The sequence below is a fragment of the Phacochoerus africanus genome, chromosome 2 (assembly GCF_016906955.1).
Source record: "Phacochoerus africanus isolate WHEZ1 chromosome 2, ROS_Pafr_v1, whole genome shotgun sequence".
Taxonomy (NCBI): Eukaryota; Metazoa; Chordata; class Mammalia; order Artiodactyla; family Suidae; genus Phacochoerus; species Phacochoerus africanus.
In genome coordinates, this window is record NC_062545.1 from 146,553,034 (window position 1) to 146,570,859 (window position 17,826).

The window sequence follows — 17,826 nt, forward strand, 5'->3', positions numbered from 1 at the left end:
TGCACCCCTATGTTTATAGCAGCACTATCCACAATAGTCAAGACATAAAAACAACCTGAATGTCCATCAACAGAGGAACAGATAAATATCTGATACATACATACAATGGAATACTACTCAACCATAAAAAGGAAATAATGCCATTTGCACAACATGGATGGACCTAGAGATGATCATCCTAAGTGAAGTAAGTCAGACAAAGACAAATATCATATCACTTATATGTGGAATCTAAAAAAATAATACAAATAAACTTAGTTACAAAGTGGAAATAGACTCACAGACAGAGAAAACAAACTTACTATTACCAAAGGGGAAAGGGGGGATAGATAATAATAGGAGTATGGGATTAAAATATACAGACCACTAAAAATAAGACCTACTGTACAGCACAGGGAAGATACTCAATACCTTGAAATAGCCTATAATGGAAAAGAACCTGAAAAGAACACATATATATGTAGCCGTGGGCATCTTGGAGAATTCTGGGGCTCCTTTTCCTCCACTGCTGCATGTGCTCTTATCTCTTTGGCAGGGGTGGGGCAGCATGTTATTTGAACAAACGCGCTTCCATTCATCATCGCTCTGGAGTGAACACCTGTGGGGCCCCACCTGCTGCCCCACGTGATCTGTGGGTGGCAGTGCTGGGGTTCTGACTGTTCTTTCCCCCTTCCCCTGACAGTGGCTGCCTCCTGGTGATGATGGCTGCGTGATCGCCCACCATGGCCCACCGGAAGCGTCAGAGCACAGCGAGCAGCATGCTAGACCACAGGGTGAGGCCGAGCCCCGAGCCGGAGGCTGAGGGTGTGGAGCTGCCCTCAGAGGAGTACACGCCCCAGGGCTTGGAGCTGGCAACCCTGCGGCCCGAGAGCCCGGTGCCCACAGAGCCGGGCTGCCCCGACCACAGCCCCGATGGGGACTCCAGCTCCGACTATGTGAACAACACCTCGGAGGAGGAGGACTACGATGAGGGCCTCCCCGAGGAGGAGGAGGGCATCACCTACTACATCCGCTACTGCCCCGAGGACGACAGCTACCTGGAGGGCATGGACTGCAACGGTGAGGGCTGCCTGGCGCACAGTGCGTCTGGCCTGGAGACTGACGAGTGCCAGGAGGCGGTGGAGGAGTGGACGGACCCGGCGGGCCCACACCCGCCCGACTGTGAGGACGAGGGCAGCCCGGACTACCGGGGCAGCCACCTCCCCATCCCAGAGGACGAGCCCTCTGGCCTGGAGTCCCAGGACCAGGAAGAGGGTGTCCACTACTGCCCCAGCGAGGAGGGTTACCCGGACTACTACCCCACTGAGGCCAATGGGAACGCGGGCAGCGCATCCCCCTACCGCCCTAGGCGTGGGGACGGGGACCTGGAGGACCAGGAGGAGGACATCGACCAGATCGTGGCTGAGATCAAAATGAGCTTGAGTATGACAAGCATCACCAGCGCCGGTGAGGCCAGCCCAGAGCACACGCTGGTGCGGGCACCCGAGCCAGGGCCTGGGGACTCGGCGGAGGCCTGCCCTCCCGGCGAGGCCAGCCTCGGCCCCAGCAGACACGAGGGGCGCCCCAAGTCTCTGAACCTCCCTCCTGAGGCCAAGCACCCTGGAGATCCCCAGAGAAGCTTCAAGACCAAGACCAGGACTCCAGAGGAGAGACCAAAGTGGCCCCAAGAGCAGGTAGGATTCGGGCTGCAACCAGGGGAAGGGAATGGAGGGACCCAGGGAGCAAAGGATTAGAGTCCCTGTAGATTAGAACCCGTGCTTAGTTCTCCATTCATTCAATTATATATGGATTTCTGCCACTCACTCTCACTCATCAGATGCATTTAGTAGGTGCCAAGGAAATATCCTTGAAGGCTGATTGGCAACTGGGGCTCCCAGGAGACACACCAGCCCATCCAGAAGAGGTCCTTAGCCTGCTTGCTGTGGATATACTCCTGTGGGGGTGATCCCTGTGACTGTCGCCCCTCACCAGGTGGCTTCTTCAGGCCAGCAGGACATCAGCAAGGATGTGGGATCACTGGCAAGTGCACACATCTTTGGTCAGGGACAGGGACTTGAGTGCATTTCACAGGGGTGATTATGTGGGGTGACAGTTCTTTGAAAGCCTGGGGGCCTTGGCATGATGAGCAATTAGCTGTAAATAACCACTTTAGAGACAATTATTTGAAGGTTTGACAGTCTTGGAGAGGAAATGCATGCTAATGGGGCAAATGGATTTAAACATAACTATATATTCTTTTAATTATAGTGTGTTTTCTAATAAATACTTTCGAAAAGCTGTCTTTTCAAAACTCTACGTGTATATATTAAGAAGATGTGAATATTAGACATATGCAAAGGAATTTCAAATTGGCTAATTCTGTGGACAAATGAGAATAAACTGCTTTTGTATTTTTAAAAGCCTTAATTAATATTATTTTTTCCCAGAAGAGTTCATGCATTTGAAAAATATATATAGCAAGAGCTTATATTTGGGCAGTAAGTCCTCTTGACTCCCTGTTAGATTTCCAGGACTTATATTGGATACCTTTTGTTTTTGTTAAAGATTGTAGTTGACTTCACTTTCAGGGTATTCCTGTCATTCAAGCCAGTCCTGCATGCACTGGGAGCTTTAGGGTTTGAAGAAACTGCTGTTGCACTAGTAGATAGGGGGAGAAGCCCTCCCACAAGCAGGTGGCTCTGCATGCAAGGGCTTGGCTTTAGGCCAAAGTCCTACTGTCCTTCTGCTGTCTCAACAGAGCTGGAGTCATCACCCAGCAAGGCCATGGCTGAAGGTCCATGTGGACAGCACAGGGCAGGTGACGTGCTGTGCCTCGTTTGACAAATGATATTCTGACACAGTTCTGGTCAAGAGAAAATTACTTTTAGAGTGTAGAGGGAGTGGACAAGATCTGATGTGCTTTACTCCAACCAGTTTTTTAAAATTTATTTTTAAATTGAAATATTATTTCAATTTGCATCTATAATGTTGTATTAGTTTCGGGTATATGGCAAAGTGTCATTATATATATATATATATATATGTATATACACACACACACACACGTAATCCATTATAGTTATATGAAAAGAATATATTTCTTCTTTTCCATTATAGTTTGATTACATATTCTTTTCCATTATAGTTTATTACAAGATATTGAGTATAGTTCCCTGTGTTATATAGTAGGTCCTTATTGGTTATCTGTTTTATATATAGTAGTGTGTATCTGTTAATCTCAAACTCCTAATTTATCCCTCCTGCCCTTTCTCCTTTGGTAACCTTAAGTTTGTTCTCTATGTCTGTCAGCCTGTTTCTGTTTTGTAAATAAGTTCTTATGTATCATTTTTTATATTCCGCATACAAGTGATATCATAAGATATTTGTCCTTCTCTGCCTGACTTACTTCATTTAGTATGATAATCTCTAGTTGCATCCATGTTGCTGCCAACGTCATTATTTCATTCTTTTATGGCTGAGTAGTATGCCATTCCATATATATGTACCGCATCTTCTTTATCCATCCTCTCTCAGTGGACATTTGTTTCCATGTTTTGGCTATTGTAAATAGTGATGCTGTGAACACAGAGGTGTATGTATCTTTTTGACTTATAGCTTTGTCTGTGTATATAATATAGCCAGCAGTGAGATTGCCGGATCATATGGTAATTCTATTTTTAGTTTTTTAAGGAACCTCCATACCATTCTCCATAGCAGCTGCACCAATGTACATGCTCATCCACACTGTAGGAGGGTTCCCTTTTTTCCACACCCTCCACAGCATTTAGTGTTTGTAGAATTTTTGATGATGGCCATTTTTTTTTTTTACTTTATGGTTTTTATAGTTTCCCCATGCTATACAGCAGGATCTCATTGCTTATCCACTCCAAATGCAATAGTTTGCATCTATTAACCCCAGACTCCCAGTCCATCTCACTCCCTCCCCCTCCCCTGTGGCAATCACAAGTCTGTTCTCCAAGTCCATGAGTTTCTTTTCTGTGGAAAAGTTCATTTGTACTTTATATTAGATTTAAGATATAAGTGATATCATATGGTATTTGTCTTTCTCCTTCTGACTTCACTTAGTGTGAGAATCTCTAGTTTCATCCATGTTGCTTCAAATGACATTACTTTGTTCTTTTTTATGGCTGAGTAGTATTCAATTGTGTATATACAACACATCTTCTTAATCCAATCATCTGTTGATGGACATTTGGGTTGTTTCCATGTCTTGGCTATTGTGTACAGTGTTGCAATGGACATATGGGTACATGTATCTTTTTCAAAGAAAGTTTTGTCTTGATATATGCCCAAGAATGGGATTGCTAGGTCATATGGTACTTCTAGATTTAGTTTTCTGAGGTACCTCTATACTTTTTTCCATAGTGGTTGTATCAATTTACGTTCCCACCAAAAGTATAGGAGCATACCCTTTTCTCCACACCCTCTCCAGTGCTTGTTATTTGTTGACTCATTAATGATGGCCATTCTGACAGGTATGAGGTGGTATGTCATACTAGTTTTGATTTGCATTTCTCTAATAATCAGTGATGTTGAGCATTTTTTCATGTGCTTATTGGCCATCTGTATATCTTCTTTGGAGAAATGCCTATTCAAGTCTTTTGCCCATTTTTCAATTGGTTTTTTGTTGTTGTTGTTGTTGAGTTGCATAAGTTGTTTGTATATTTTAGGGATTAATTAATTAACTTGTTAGTTGCATCATTTGAAACTATTTTCTCTTATTCCATAGGTTGTCTTTTTTTTTTTTATGGTTTTCTTTGCTGTGCAAAAGTTTGCCAGTTTGATTAGGTCTAATTGGTTTATTTTTGCTTTTATTTCTGTTGCATTGGGAGACTGACCTGAGAAAACATTTCTTTGGTTGATGTCAGAGAATGTTTTGCCTATGTTCTCTTCTAGGAGTTTGATGGTGTCTTGTCTCATGTTTAAGTCTTTAAGCCATTTTGAGTTTATTTTTGTGCGTGGTGTGAGGATGTGTTCCAGTTTCATTGATTTACATGCAGCTGTCCAGTTTTCCCAGTACCACTTACTGAAAAGATTGTCTTTTCCCCATTTTATATTCTTCTTTTCGGTCTTTTTAGGACCTCACCCACAGCATATGGAGGTTCCTGGGATAGGGGTTGAATCAGAGCTGTAGCTACCGGCCTGCACCACAGCCACAGCAATGCAGAATCCAAGCCGTGTATGTGACCTACACCATAGCTCACAGCAATGCCGGATCGTTAATCTACTGAGTGAGGCCAGGGATCGAACCCACAACCTCATGGTTCCTAGTTGGATTTGTTTCCACTGCACCATGAAGGGAACTCCCCCATTTTATATTCTTGCCTCCTTTGTCAAAGGTTAATTGACCATAGGTGTCTGGGTTTATTTCTGTGTTCTCTATTCTGTTCCATTGGTCTGTATGTCTGTTTTGGTACCAGTACCACATTGTTTTGATTACTGTAGCTTTGTGATATTGTCTGAAGTCTGGGAGAGTTATGCCTCCCACTTGGTTTTTGTTCCTAAGGATTGCTTTGACAATTCTGGGTCTTTTATGGTTCCATATAAATTTTCAGATCTTTTTTTTTAGTTCTGTGAAAAATGTCATGGGTCATTTGATAGAGATTGCATTGAATCTGTAGATTGCTTTGGGTAGTATGGCCATTTTTACAACATTAATTCTTCCAACCCAGGAGCATGGAATATCTTTCCATTTCTTTGAATCCTCTTTAATTTCCTTGATTAATGTTTTATAGTTCTCAGCATGTAAGTCTTTCACATCCTTGGTCAGGTTTATTCCTAGGTACTTAATTTTTGGGGATGCAATTTTAAAAGGTATTATATTTTTATATTCCTTTTTCTAATATTTCATTGTTATTATACAGAAATGCAACTGATTTCTGAATGTTAATCTTATATCCTGCTACTTTGGTGAATTTGTTCATCAGTTGCAGCAGCTTTTGTGTGGAGTCCTTTGGGTTTCCTATATATAGTATCACGTAATCTGCACAGAGTGACAATTTTACCTCTTCTCTTCCAATTTGGATACTTTTTATTTCTTTTGTTTGTCTGATTGCTGTGGCTAGGCCTTCCAAAACTATGTCGAGTAAAAGTGGTGAGAGTGGGCATCCTTGTCTTACTCTAGATTTTAGTGGGAAGGCTTTTAGCTTTTCTCCATTGATTATTATATTTGCTGTGGGTTTGTTATAAATGGCTTTTATTATGTTCAGGTATGTTCCCTTTATACCCACTTTGGTAAGGGTTTTTATCATAAATGGATGCTGGATTTTGCCAAATGCTTTTTCTGCATCTATTGAGATGATTGTGTGATTTTTGACTTGTTTTGTTAATGTGGTATATGACATTGATTGATTTGCGTATGTTGAACCATCCTTGTGAACCTGGGATGAATCCTACTTGGTCTTTGTGTATGATCTTTTTTATATGTTGTTGGATTTGGTTGGCTAAAATTTTCTTGAGAATTTATGCATCTATATTTGATGATGGCCATTCTGAGTGGTATGAGGTGATACCTCATTTTAGTTTTGATTTGCATTTTTTAGCTAATTGGCACCCAGATGCCAATTTGAGTTGGAGGGCTGGGGGGTGGCTGAGTGGGTGGTGGTAATGGTTTCATAGGGCAGGTGGAGATGGGGGGCCCAGGAGGAAGTTTTTTCTTCAGAAATATGCCATTGGATGGAAGGGCAAGTCCTTCTCTCCAAATAGAGTGTCTCCTTGAAGCAAATGCACTCCTCCAAGACCTTGAAAAGGCTCGTTTACACTGGTTAGTTATCATAGCTTTTTCAGCTTTATTCACTCAGTCATTCTATTTGACCAAATAGAGCCACTGGTGATAGGAACCATCTTGAAAGCAATGGTGTGTGTGTGTGTGTATGAAGGAAGTTCCCTGGAGACTTTGGTGATTCCTTGTTTCAGACCACATCCTGCCTTTCTAAAAGGAATCCCATTCTCCCCTGAGGATAGCCAGGCTGTATGGGCAGCCAAGGTCCCATGCTGGCCTCCCTAGTGCCGTCCACGTAGTTAAGGCTGCAGTGGAAATCACCTAAGGGAGAAATGGGAGACATAGGCCACCTCAATGCTTAGAATGTGTCTTTGTAATGTGTGATCCATGGCCCAGTAGCACTGGAAAGCTCTGCCCTGGGATTGCTGATTCCAAAGCTGCATTTCAACAAAATGCCACATGTAGGTTTGAGAAGCGATGCTTGGAGGACTTCTGTCAGAAGAAAAGTGCATACACTTTCTTTTACTGTCTTTCACTCATTTCAAGCTTGGCAAGTTATGTCACAGATGTTTTCAAGAGTACTGAATAGTGGAATTCTCCCATGGCTTCTTGGGTTAAAGATCTGGAGTTGTCACTGCTGTGGCTCAATTTGATCCCTAGCCCAGGAACTTCAGTATGCTGTGGGCATGGCCAAAACCCACCCCTCCAAGGTACCGAAAAGTGCTTTACTTCATCGCTGCATGGACAACAATATTACAATAGAGTTAGAAATGGGACTGTGGTTCCCACTTTCTCAGATGCTGATACTGAGCATAAACAATGTTTGTAGCTGTCACAAGTCAAGATGTGATTCTGCTGTCCAGCTTTTAAAAATCTGACATATTGTAAATGTTGCTCTGTGTTGTCATGAAATTTTCATGATCATTTTTACCAACCTTTATTTAAATCTTTGGACAATAGACCATCTAATTTATTTGTCTGTACTTTCTCTGCCATCCGGCATGCAGGTTGCATGTGTCATTTTCTTTTGTACATGAGACTGCACAGACATCTCTGCATGAAGCATGTTTTACTCTTTTGGGTTTGTTACCTGAGGATAGATTACCATGCAGCCTGTGAATGCTGACTGTCTCCCAGTATCTTCTTGTCTGATGGCATATCTCCTTTTATGAATGCTTGGTGGGTGGTTGGGTGCCCTTTATCTTTTGGTGTCTTGATGCTTTTCCATTTCCTAGCAGTTTTTCAGTCATCACGGATGTTACTTTTTGCTGCAGATGTTTTTCTTCAGCCACTTTTCTTTCAAAAATGCTCCAATTTTCAGTTAAAGCTGCCCCCACGCAGCTTGGAGAGGACTGAGGAGTCTGTACAGGGGAAGGTGGGTCTCAGAGAATCTGAAAGAGGTGGATTCACATTGCAGGAAGACACAGTGTGATCGTGGGGACCAGAGGAGATCTGTGTGTGTGTGTGTGTGTGTCTGTGTGTGCATATGCATTTTAGGGGAAAATGTTTTTTCAGCTCAATGCATGTTTATTGAGGAAATTTTGGAAAATTTGGGCAAAAAAAAAATTTTCCCTTTGGCCTTGTGGGATTCCACCATTAAGAATTTTTCCAACAACAACAACAACAACAAAAAAGACAAAAGACAAAAAAAAAAAAAAAGGAGTTCCCGTCGTGGCGCAGTGGTTAACGAATCCGACTAGGAACCATGAGGTTGCAGGTTCGGTCCCTGCCCTTGCTCAGTGGGTTAACGATCCAGCGTTGCCGTGAGCTGTGGTGTGGGTTGCAGACGCGGCTCGGATCCCATGTTGCTGTGGCTCTGGCGTAGGCCGGTGGCTACAGCTCCGATTCATCCCCTAGCCTGGGAACCTCCATATGCTGCGGGAGCGGCCCAAGAAATAGCAACAACAACAACAACAACAAAAAAGACAAAAGACAAAAAAAAAAACAAAAAAAAAAAGAATTTTTCCATCAGGTACAGATGGCCAACAAGCACATGAAAAAATGCTCAACATCCCTGATTATTAGAGAAATGCAAATCAAAACTACCATGAGATACCACCTCACACCAATTAGAATGGCTATCACTAATAAGTCCACAAATAAAAAATGCTGGAGGGGGTGTGGAGAAAAGGGAACCCTCCTGCACTCTTGGTGGGAATGTAAGCTGGTACAGCCACTGTGGAGAACAGTATGGAGGTACCTTAGAAAACTATACATAGAACTACCATATGACTCAGCAATCCCACTCTTGGGCATATATCCGGACAAAACTTGCCTTAAAAAAGACACATGCACACGCATGTTCATTGCAGCACTATTCACAATAGCCAAGACATGGAAACAACCCAAATGTCCATCGACAGATGATTGGGTTAGGAAGATGTGGTATGTATACACAATGGAATATTACTCAGTCATAAAAAAACAAAATAATGCCATTTGCAGCAACATGGATGGAACTAGAGACTCTCATCCTGAGTGAAGTAAGTCAGAAAGACAAAGACAAATACCATATGATATCACTCGTATCTGGTATCTAATATCCAGCACAAATGAACCTTTCCACAGAAAAGAAAATCATGGACTTGGAGAATAGACTTGTGGTTGCCAAGGAGGTGGGGGAGGGAGAGGTATGGATTGGGAGCTTGGGGTTAATAGATGCAAACTATTGCTTTTGGAATGCAATGAGATCCTTCTGTGTAGCACTGAGGACTATATCTAGTCACTTATGATGGAGCATGATAATGGGAGAAAAAAGAATGTATACATGTATGTGTAACTGGGTTACCATGCTGTGCAGTAGAAAAAAAAATTGTGTTGGGGAAATAACAATAAACAAAATTAAAAAAAGAAGTATTTTTCCATCAGAGAGACAGACTGCCTTTCAGGATTTCCCAAAACATCCCCTTAGAGGTGTTCTATGATCAAGGGTCCTTATTATTCATGGGTTCCATACTTCTGAACTTGCCTACTTGCTAGAACTTATCTGTAACCTTGAGGTCAACACCCCTGGCACTTTCACAGTCCTTTGCAGATGTGTGTTGATAGGCACAACAGGTAAGGCATTCAATGAGCGGGTTCCCAGCCGACTTTGAATAAGGAGCCTCTCTTGCCTTCTTGCTTGGGCTCATCCTGTAAGTAAGAGTCCTTGCCGTAGCCCTAGTGTCTGGTCTTTTGCATTTTTGTGCTTTTTTTCTGCTGTTAAAAATGACCCCCGACTTCAGTGCTGGGGTACTGGCTAGTTTTCTAAGCACAAGAAGGCTGCAGTGTGCCTTTTGGAGAAAACACGTAAGTTACAGAGGTGTTGGCCATGAGTTCTGTGTTAATGAGGCAACAGTATGGTACCTCCAGACAAAGGAAGAAGAAATTTTGCACATGGAGCTGCCCCCCAAAGTGCCAAAGTAACATCTCTAGTGTGTGATGGAATGGTGGAAAAGTGGCTGACTTTGTGGATTTCTGAGATGACCACCAGTTAAAATGCATGTGAGGCTGAAGGCCAGAGAAATTGATGGTCCTGTTATCCAGGATCAGGAAAATGTTAAACTCATCCCAGCTACTGTTTTATTGTAAAGGAATACTGAAAGTAATTAATTATTTGTAAGTAGTACACATTAAATAAGGTGAATTTAAGTAGAAACATACATAGAGGGTTCCTGTTGTGGCTCAGCAGGTTAAGGACCCCAGTGTTGTCTCTGTGAGGATGTGGATTCAACCCCTGGCTTCATTCAGTGGGTTAAGGATCCTGCATTGCTACAGGCTACAGTGTAGGTCACAGATGCAGTTTGGATCCTGTGTTGCCATGGCTGTGGGGGTAAGGTACAGCTGCAGCTCTGGTGATCCCTGGCCTGGGAACTTTGTTGTGCCCCAGGTGTGGCTGTAAAAAGAAAAGAAAAAGAAACATACATAGGACAAGTTTACGTATTGATTGGTTGATGAAAATGTGGTAACCGGGAGTTCTCTGGTGGCTCAGTGGATTAAGGATCTGGCATTCCCATTGCAGTGGCTCAGGTTGTTGCTGTGGTGAGGGTACAGTCCCTGGCCTGGGAACTTCCACATGCCATGGGCATGGGCAAAAAACAAAATTAAAAAACGTGGTGACCTGAAGCTGGCAGGAACCTCCCCCTGCATTTCCCCTAGGAGCAGTGGTCCAGGGTTCACTCATTCATTGTTCACAACAACTTTATTGAATGTAACTGCCACAAACAAGGGGAGTTGATGGTATTGGATCTTCTCAGAGATCCCCTCCATGCTCGCATGTGTGCTCCCTTCATCCCAGACTCCCAGACTTCCCAGCACCAAGCACACCCAGCCCTGCTCCGCCCAGTCTCCCAAACAGTCTGGAGCCTCCAGCCCTTTTCCCTCCAAGCAGGAAAATACCAGGTGAAGGTGCACATCTGGGAGCGGGAAGCCAAAATGTGTGACATCCCAAGACTGGTCCCTTTATGGCTCAACCTCAGAATGATCACCATCAACCCAAAAGGATGATGATGGAAAGCTGTCCTGTTTGTCACCAGTAGAACCCATAACTCCCGAGGATTTCAGATTTCTGGTTTTGCCATTTGCGGGAAGTCCGTGGGTGATAGTGGAGGTGACGCTGATATGGGGGGGTGACTGGGCTGGGTGACATGGTGCTAGGGCTTTCCTTGTATGATCTTGGTGAATCTTAGAGCAACTGGAAGAGGTAGGGACTAGGGTTTTTCCTATGTGACAGGTGAGGCAGTTGAGACTTGTGTGGGGTCAGTGTAAAGGGGTGAACAGTTTGTTGTGCCAGTGCTTGCACCCATGACCATGGCCCTGATGCGAACTCAGTGAGGGGGATGAGGGGGTGAGTGTGGCTGAACTGGGCAGGATACCTCCTGGATGGTGACCATCTCTGCTCTGTCGTCTGTTTACTTGGTATCACTAGGCTTGATGCTGTTTTTCGCAGTGCATGTGTCATGGCACCAGTGAGGTGACCAGTGGACACAAGATCCCTGGTCTGTAAAATGGTCAGAATGGTCTGATCTCATGAGGGCTCAGGCCGGAGATCAAATACAGCAAGTAGAGAGTATTCAAGGGGAGTTTTTCTTTATTTTATTGAATTCTGTTGACCTGAAATATTGTTTTTTGAGCTTTTTTAATGTATAGCAATCAGAGAATACATGAGTTGTGTCCAGCCAGTTGTGTATTGAATATCCAGATTGAATGGACATCTCTGCATCTGTCTTGAGTCCTTTGCCATTTGGCAGCAAGGCAGTGAGTGTGGAGGAATGACCCTACCTGAGCTGGTGTCACAGCTCCAGCGAGGACTTAGGAGACTCCAAGTCCTCAGTGCACTTCCTGTGAAAGGGAGTGCTCCCTAGCCCTGGGGGGGGTGCCAGTGCTGTGAGAGCCTGTTTGTCCAGCACCAAAGACTGTGGTTCCCTGAGTCTGCAGGGGTGCCCAGGATGACAGGTCCTCGTGGTCCTGGGTGACTGCTATGCATCTGTGCTTGGCAAGGACTCGCTGGTGACATCCACCATGAGATCTGGTCCTCTGCTCTGTGCCTGAACTTCTCCTTTCAGAGACTTACTCCTTTGGGCCTTGGGGATTTCTAGGGCTGCCCTGCGGGCTGGATACACATTGGGATGTTAACTGTTGTGGAGTCGGCGGGTGTTGGATTTACGTGACCACCATGTGGAAAGCTTCACAGTCTGGAGGGCAAACCAAATGTGTGTTTTGATTCTTTGGGGTTTTCGTGACTTCGGTTTATTATCAGCCCAGCCAGCACTTTCTAGGAAGAGCCCTCTGACAATAGAAAAACAGAAAGGTCAGTGCCTCACAGTCAGCTTAATACAGCAGCCAGGGGGGAGGTGTGATCCAGCCCTGAGGCCACATCACACACGCCAGTGTTGAGCGTGGCTCCTTCTACCCGTGCCTTTGCTTTGAAGTTTGGCATTCAGCAGAGAGCCTTGCTTCCTAAAGGACCTCTGGAAATTGTGGCAGGAAGGCTGACACCAAGTGGCAGGGGGTGATGTTAGGGGCATGGGCAACCTTGACTTGCCTGGGGGGGCAGTGCAGGGCGAAGCACTGTGTGCCCTGTTCAACAGCATATAGGGCAGGTATAAGCACCTGCTTTCTAATGAGAGACCAGACCCAGAGAGGCCCTGAGAGTCTGAGAAGAGAAATCTTGGGATGGTTGGTGCCCAGGTGGGAGCAGTCTGCCATACCTGGCCCACAGGTAGGATACAGCTGGAGAAAGAGTCATGGGCAGGTGCTGAGGACAGGGTTTTGGGGAGGGGGCAGGAGAGGACGGAACAGGAGACTGTCCTCTCTCAGGCCTCTTTGGAGTACAGTTGGCCTCTTTCCTCCAGCAGCCCTATCCCGATTCTGCAGCTGCCACCTCCCCTCTGCTCGCCTAGGAATCAGTCCTGGACTTCCCTTTGCTGATGGATTCCCTGGCTCCTCTGCCCCTAGGCAGCCTCTTGCCCTCCTAGGGCTGGGATGGGGACTGATGACTTGCTGTCACTAATTCCACGGACCACCCTGCAGAACGAAATCTCGACTTTGGTGTCCTAAGCCCCTTGCAGTGTCTGCTCGAGCTCTCAAGTTTGATTTCTCTGAGCCTGTTTGCTGAGTCAGCACAATTTCCTTATTGGAATTTTATGAAGCTTTTTGAGGACATGACCAGAGGTGGATTTTATTTTCATGGAACAGTTCATCTGGCAGGAATATGGGATTGCATCAGTGCTTTTAAAATTTGGTTAAAGCAGGGTTTCTAAAAGAGTCTTTATTGTTTGGGAGAGAGCAGAACATAGTGGTTAAGAACAGGGATGCTAGAGCTCCCTTCATGGCTCAGCAGTTGATGAGCCTGACTAGGGTCCATGAGGATGCGGGTTCCATCCCTGGCCTTGCTCAGTGAGTTGGGGATCTGGCATTGCTGTGAGCTGTGGTGTAGGTTGCAGATGCTGCTTGACTCAGATCCTGCGTTGCTGTGGCTGTGGTGTCACCAGTGGTTGCGTCTCTGATCGGACCTATGGCCTGGGAACCTCTGTGTGCCACAAATGTGGCCCTAAAATGGAAGAAAAAAAAAAAAAAGCAGAGATGCCAGAGTCAGAAAGCCTGGACCTCACTCTCCACTCTGCTGCACCAGCTCCTGGTTCTGGAACATTTGGATATGTACCTGGGGCTGTAGGGGCAGAGTTGATTGGATCAGTATCTGTTGATGGGTGGTGAGGGGCAGGGAGCACTTGCCCTAAGGATGATGATGAGGATTTAGGTCCCTGGAAATTCTTGCAGAAGGGGGGAGGCTCTGCACACAGTGTGGGCTGTGCTGGGCAGGGATGGGGACACCAGTGAGCAGGATGATGTCCCATCTGGAGGACACCAAGGAGGGGTGTGGCCTGGGCAAGACCTGATGGGATGGGGCTGACAAGTGGGCAGGGGCATCTTCCCAGGTGCCCTCAGGCTCTCCCCTCCCTGCAGGCCTTTCTCAGGTGACCCCTCCTGACTGCAGGAATTTTGGGGGTGGGATGGTTCCCCCATCTTCTTGGGGCATCCTCAGCCCCTTTCTGCTCTGGAGTCTCTGATCTTGGGGGACAGGGTGGCAGCCATACATCTCCAAGGGCTGCCCTGATTTTCTCACACTCAGTTTCAAATTGAAAATGAACTGAGAACCCCACTTTCCAGGCAGATGAACTGGGCTCCAGACCACCAGTCTCTCACTAGTTCCAAATGCCATCAGAGACTCCCTTCTTAAACTGGAGTTTCTGAACATAACTCCCACTCCTGATTTCCGGGCTGGCTGGCAACCGTGTTCCCTCCTACACAGCCTGTGCAAATTGCACTTGCGATGTGCCAGGCACTGGGGTGGGGGGTGCGGACTGAAAGCAACATAAGCCTGTGCCAGGAGTCTTCTAAAGGGAGGCAGACACGGGGACTCTCCATCCAGCGAGGAGGGGCTGGATGCTCAGCAGAGACCCCCACCTAGCCCATGAGTCCTAGTCAGCCTTCCTGGGGACAGGCTTCAGTGTGGGTGATGATTGGAGAGTCCCTGGCACTTTGAGGGAAGCTTTGGGAACTGAGCCAACCAGGCAGGGTGGAACGTGGAGATACGTGGGTGTTCTTAGTGTGCAGCGGGGTCTGGGATTGTGACAGGGATGGGAGCCCTGAAGGAAGACCAGCAGAAGGTGAAGGACCTGAGTTGAGGATGTCGATGAGAAAGGAACAGAGATGGGCCATCAAGGGGGCAAGAAGCCCAGAGGATGCTGAGGGCCGGGACATCAGGGAAGCCCTGAGCAGCTCTGGTGGATGGCAAGGGAAGGGGCTCTTGTGTAGGAACAGAGGGGGTGGATGGCAGCATCTATAGGACAGGCAGGGAGGGAGCTGAAGAGGTGGTGGCAGGGGGAGGGGGCCCACCCCATGTGCAGCTGGGATTGAATTGCTTTGACTGAGGCAGGGCGTCAGCCTCCCTGCGTCTTCTGTCCTTCAGCCCCTGGGGCACCTCCATGGTTCCCTGCCTGTGCCAGAGGCTCGAGACACATCCGACAAAATCAGGTAGTCACATGACATTCCCCACGAAGTTCAGGGTTCCGTGGCAGAGTTTTTAGAAGCATCTTCTGCTCAGCAAGAAGACTGCATTGCTGAGCATGAGACATAGAAACAGAACAGTATGGAGATGGCAGTCACGGGGTTTGCACTCCAAAGCACTTAGATCACAGACATGCTAAAAAAGACATGGCAGTGTAGTCATAGGAGGCTAATCAGGGATAACTCCCAACCCTATATCTGATGACACCATGGCCAAGTCAGAAAAAGTAAGTGTAGCTCAGAAAGGCTGAGAAAGGGGGTGTGGCACAAAATGTGGCACCCCAGGGACCCCAGACCCTGCCAAGACCAGATTTGTTAACTGATCCCACCCTCAGCCCTCACAAAAGGGAAGGTGGTCTCTACCTGAGACCAAGCCACAGCCCAAACTACTGGAGCTGAAGAATGTCTGGACCCCGGCTTGCAGAGTCTCATTGCCTAACAGCTCTGGTTTTAATAGTGAGCAGGTGATCCTTTAAGAGACATTTCATGGGCTGGCCACACACTGTCCTTGGTGCTGATGCATTGCTGGGTCTGCCCCATGATTGGCCACATGCCCTGCTCTGGATGCAGTCAGGCTGGACAGGTTGGTGAGACTGAGCTAGACTTTGGACTGGGGGATACTGCTCAGGGCAGCAGCTCGGGTTACCATGTTAGGTTGGAGGGATGTTGCTATTTGGGAGGGTTGTCCATTTACACTCCTTGGCCAGTCCTCCTCTTCATTGCAAATAGCCTCTGATTCTGCCTCTGGGACCTGTTTGCCTGCTCTGATGTCTGGTGCAGCCTTATCCTTCTTACCCTTCCCACTTAGACTTTGAATCTCATGCCTCCCCTCAAAGCAGCCCTTGGTGCCAGCTGAGAGACATCTGCTCCTGACCGTCCCTCTCAGAGTCCCTGGGTCTGCTGGTTGTTGCTGCAGACTCACCAGCCTGAGTGTCTTCCTCAGAAGGACTCAGACCCAAACCAGCTCACACCCAGGTCTCTGGGTGCTCATGAGTTCCTTTGACTTCTGCTGCTGCTTCTTCCTTCTTTTCTAGATTGAAAATAGATGCTCTTCCTTGATGTGATCTATTCCTTTCTGCATTCACTTGTTCATTCATTTGTTCATCTAAGGGACCCAAATATATAAAAGATAGCATGCTGGTCACTTTTAGAAGTATGAATGTTAATTTGAAGACAGGAGGGTTAATTTAGCCATTCATGAGTCTACAAAACCTGCTCCAGACGCAAGAGCAGTGGTGGGTTATTGAACTTGTAAATTACTGGAATTGCTCTCCAAGGTTTTTCTTGCCTGATATCTTAATAATATTTAATATCCACCCCCCCTTTTAAATGCCAAAAAAATGAAAGAAAATGAATTAAGCCAAAAGAGTCCAAGTCACCTAAAATAGGGGCTGTTTGGCCCATATTCAGAGATCATGGCCTGGTAATTTTTTCAGTATTTGTGGGAGGATTGATTTCTTTTCTGCACTACAATTACAGTGATCAAGTACCAACAAAAGAGTTGGTTACACAATGGAATATTATCTGATTCTAAAAAGAAAGGAAATGCTGACCTGTGCTGACAGGGCTGAACCTTGAGGCCACCATGCTAAGTGAAATTACCCCAGTCACAAGGACAAATCCTGTGTGATTCCACCTCTGTGAGTGGAAATTCAAACTAGACTAAATTTCTGGAGACAGAAGTGGACTGGTGCCTGCCAGGGGTGGGGGAGAGGGAGGAATGGGGAGTTAGTGTTTAATGGGGCAGAGTTTCAACTGGGGATGATGAAAAGTTCTGTGGCCGCTTGGTGGTGGTGATTATACAACAGTGTTAAGGCACTTACTGCCACTTGATTGTCCACTTAAAAGTGGTTAAAGTGGTACATTTTATGTATTTTTACCACAACAAGAAAAACAAGAAAGAAAATTCCATTAACTGGCCTGAGCCAATTTGAATCATCTGAAACCAAGTTGATCCAGTCTTAGCCCGTGTTACCTGTATCATACAAACAAACGCAGCATCCTGGGTCCATCAGAACTAGTTTGGTGGAGCCACAGTGGAGATGAGCTGACCATGCCCAACTGTGGTCTGTGGATGTGATCACCCAGCAGTGGGTCTGCCATGTCTCTGGAAGGTTTTAGGATATTCAGGATTAAAATGAGCCAGGAATAGGACAAAATCACATCCTGAGTGAGAAGGGGAACTTCCCCTTCTTTCCGTCTAGAGTCTTGTCCAGTAGCAGACATGATTCCACCTTGGCAAGAGTGGAAAGGGCAGAAGAGAGGGTGGGCTCCAGATTATTAATCCTGCTGGGCTCCTCACGTCAATCAAGTGCATCACTGGGTTATGTAAAGTGGCTGAGGCCATACCTTGTTAGCATCATTAAAATGGAACTATGTCATCAAATGTACTATGAAAACAACAGCTCATTCTACTCTCTCTCCTTATCCTCAGCTTTAAGAATACCAAACATTCAGAGTTCCTGTCATAGTGCAGTGGAAACAAGTCCAACTAGGAACATGAGATTGTGAGTTCGATCCCCGGCCTTGCTCTGTGGTGTAGGCTGGCAGCTACAGCT

General features: G+C 46.0%; 1 protein-coding gene across 2 annotated transcripts in view; it reads left to right on the forward strand.

Annotated features, from left to right (window-relative positions):
- APBA2 (amyloid beta precursor protein binding family A member 2) overlaps positions 1–17,826 on the forward strand; it is a 244,275-nt gene that overhangs the window by 170,902 nt on the left and 55,547 nt on the right. For both annotated transcript variants that reach the window (XM_047766882.1, XM_047766883.1), the window contains exon 3: positions 683–1,673. In XM_047766882.1, the coding sequence (XP_047622838.1) occupies positions 723–1,673 (951 nt within the window). In that variant the 5' untranslated portion in view covers positions 683–722. The remainder of the gene's footprint in view (positions 1–682; positions 1,674–17,826) is intronic.